Source organism: Tasmannia lanceolata, unplaced genomic scaffold, assembly GCF_043159265.1.
Source record: "Tasmannia lanceolata isolate RefF3 unplaced genomic scaffold, GAP_Taslan_0.1 ptg000005l, whole genome shotgun sequence".
Taxonomy (NCBI): Eukaryota; Viridiplantae; Streptophyta; class Magnoliopsida; order Canellales; family Winteraceae; genus Tasmannia; species Tasmannia lanceolata.
The window spans coordinates 6327155-6330515 of NW_027518682.1; the positions used below are offsets into that span (position 1 = coordinate 6327155).

At 43.5% G+C, this 3361-nt stretch overlaps 1 protein-coding gene across 1 annotated transcript; it reads right to left on the minus strand.

Moving 5' to 3' along the window:
• Nucleotides 1-1658: 1658 nt before the first annotated feature.
• Nucleotides 1659-2908, minus strand: LOC143877255 (ethylene-responsive transcription factor 2-like). Its single transcript, XM_077379212.1, has one exon. The coding sequence runs from the start codon at nt 2747-2749 to the stop codon at nt 1961-1963; it is 789 nt and encodes a 262-aa protein (XP_077235327.1). The 5' UTR covers nt 2750-2908; the 3' UTR covers nt 1659-1960.
• Between the last annotated feature and the right edge of the window lie 453 nt (nt 2909-3361).

Here is a 3361-nt window from a genome sequence, read left to right on the forward strand (position 1 = left end):
TTCTACTTGCTTCCCTTTTTCCATAATTTTTCATTTAAAACTTAGTACCGCATGATTATTATATATTGCTATTATTTATTGCTAGCCACCTTTGCGCAACTCGTACTTCTGCGATCTTTGTAGCAAAGGATGGGCAACAAGCCGAAAAGTAGCATCGGCGAAGGTGGCTAGTGAATCCCTATACAAAAGAAAATTCTTTAAAAAAATACATCAAAAATCCGGGTGACCTGCGGGTCGACCCGGCCCGTACGGGTCCAAGCTCAATGCCCGTACGGGTCCAAGCTCAATGGCCCGTAAAATTTTCCGGGTCATTTTGACCCGGACCCGTACGGGCCGGGTCAACCCCGGCCCTGCCGGCCCGTTTGCCAGGTCTGCTACCCATTATAATAAAGAATCATTATTGACGAAGGATTTTCTTTAGGGTCTCATGTTTGAGACTAAGCATTTGCCATAGGAAGAGAGAGAGAGAGAGAGAGAGAGAGAGAGAGAGAGATTTTCTCCCTTAAATCATGGAGACTTTTTCTCCCTAATTTTGTCCACCAAATTGAGTAATTTTGTGTTGGGAATCAGAAGACCACCTACCTAGGGCGGTATCAAAATCCACCCAAGATTCCACCTAAAATTCCGGTTGGGCATTTCCTTTGCACCAAGTAAGACCACCCAAACAAAAGAATCATGGAGATAGAATCAAACACCGATTCTTTATTTCCGATTCCATCAATCCAAATGCACCATTAAGGTGGGACACGTCAATTACCGCAGTCTATTCTTGTCAGATTCTCTCTGAAACTAAACTGTTAGTAAAAATACATAGATATTTCCTTTGTAGTGAACTGTATATATCTACTACTATATAGCATAAGAGAAAATGAGAGAATTTTGTTCATTTAACACGTCAATATGGATGATTTTTACCGTTTTTTGCCCTCCCCACATATCTGTACATACTATCTATGTGAGGGTAAAAAAGGTATGAATATTCGGAATTATTTGTAAAATATGTGGCATTAACATCTCGCTGGTAATTTCGAATCTTGATTTGCTAGCCACCTTTTCCAAGCGCTATGTCTCGCCCATCCTTTGCAATTGTATGTATTCAGAGATTTGTCTTATTAGATGTGATGAAAAACTGCACGGAAATACTATTTCTTAAAAGGTTGCTAGCAATAATCCGTAAAGAAAGAAGCTAGCTGTAGTAAAGTTAGGAAGGGAAATTACGGACAATGGGCACCTGGATATGACAATTAAGAAAAAAACAACAAATAAGAGGTATCAAAATTTGACAATTACGAAAAAACTACTTTTCATTATTAATTGTTTTGAGGGTATTACGAATTCAGATCACCTATAAAAATATTTACAAATTCCGAGCACCTTCAGACGAACTACAGGTTATGGAAACCTCTATAGATTAGAGCGCTAGGATCAGCCTATGAAAATAATTTTACGGGCACAACCTATTGATGTTGTGTTCCATCACGTGGACGATTATGATGAGGGTTTTTTTACTAGTATATATAAATTCTTAATAATTCTGTAAAGTCATGGCAGAGCCGAGGACCAAATCGGGTTAGGATTCAAATGGATCATGACATAGATGGATCCCATCCAAATTGGGTCCTCTAACAGCCAATAGACAGGATCTTGCGACAAAACAGTGTAAAATGGAATGAAATAATAAAAAACAAACTGATATTTACAATATTATCATCTAGAGAGTATCTCCCGTTATCCATCCTTCACGCTACCGCTACCAACCAAACAGTCCCTCCGAGTCCCCCAAACTAACTCTCTTCGTTTTCGATTTTGAGAATTGAATTTTGAGTTCAAAACTGATTATTGGACTCAAAACCCAAAAAACCAGAGGGCTTCAGTATTTACTCCAAAATTGGATATCATTATCCATCTGATTAAATCTTGCCACGTGGCACTAACTAAACAACGAGTTGCCCGCCACGTGTCAGATTGCCACCGTATATGCCACCGGGTAAATATCCGGTCGGATGTAATCCGGCTCGGGTTGAGCCTGAGCCGGAGCGTCTGATTCATTTACTTTCTTCAGTTTAGGTGAACGGTTGGATGAGGATGAGAAAGAGGAGGAGGAGGATGATGATGATGATGAAGGTTCCGGCGAGGCACGCTTGGAAGAGACCGGCACCGGTACCGGTACGGCGCCGGAAGATCCGATCCGGTGTGGGAAATTCAGCAAGGCGCGAGAGCCGCGCATCCTGAACGCGGCTCGATCATAAGCCAGAGCCGCGTCCTCGGCCGTTTCGAAAGTTCCGAGCCACACCCTGGCTCCGTTCTTCCCCGGGTCCCTAATCTCCGCAGCGAATTTCCCCCATGGCCTTCGCCGGACCCCTCTGTAGTGCTTCGCCTTCTCCGGCACCGGAGCCGGAGCCGGAGCCGAATTTTCTGGATAAGAAGTGTAATTCTGCCGCTTAGCCAACGGAGACGGCTCCATAGGCTCGGCTTTGACGGTCGCTGTCAACTTTAACGGGAAAGTTGGGGTATCAGGAGAGTCGGGCGTTGAGATGGACGGAATCCATCCGTCAGTGACGGAATCATCCTGTTTTAACGGTAATTGGCCCCAGTTTTCCGTTACGCAGGAGAATAGGCTGTTTCCGAAGCTTGAGTCGGTCGGCTCTCCGGCGAAAAAACCGGCGAGTTGGTCGGAATCATCGAGAAGGTGTCGGCTTATGGATTCAAGGAGGGCAAGATCAGATTCGTAGCCCTGTTCGTACATCATCTATAGATACTTTTAGAGTAGAAAATGGCGGTAAAAGAGAAGAGTGGGTTTTTGATTGCTAAGATTTGGGGGGTTTTGTATGATTCCCGCACGAGAGAGGGAGAATCGAATTCAGGCAAAACAGGGTTGGACTTGGAGGGGATTATATAAGAGTTTGAAGTGGTGAAGGTTCATGAACGGAATTTTTGGGGGAAATTACCTTGAAATTTCGGAGAGGCTATGATATGATGTCACCCTCTAATCGTCAGCAAACTTGTCATGGAAAATAATTTCTCTATCTCGACCATTCAATCCCCCGCTCCTTCTTTGTCATGAGAAATTATTTTATTATTGGAAACTGAAATTTTTATTATGACCGCTTTCTCGTATGCCTCATGTAATAATAGCATGAGTGAGGCCCATCATTTTACAGTCATGTATATAGCATGGGTGGAACCACCGTTTTACACTATCATGTTTTTATATGAAAAGGCCTACCATCTCCACTCGAACACATGCATAGGGTGGTGGGGTCCACCGGTTTACACCCTATGACACCAACTCCACTCAAACTCAAGCATCGGTGGGGCCTACCATTTTACCACATGTTTCGATAGGGTGGGTCCCACGATC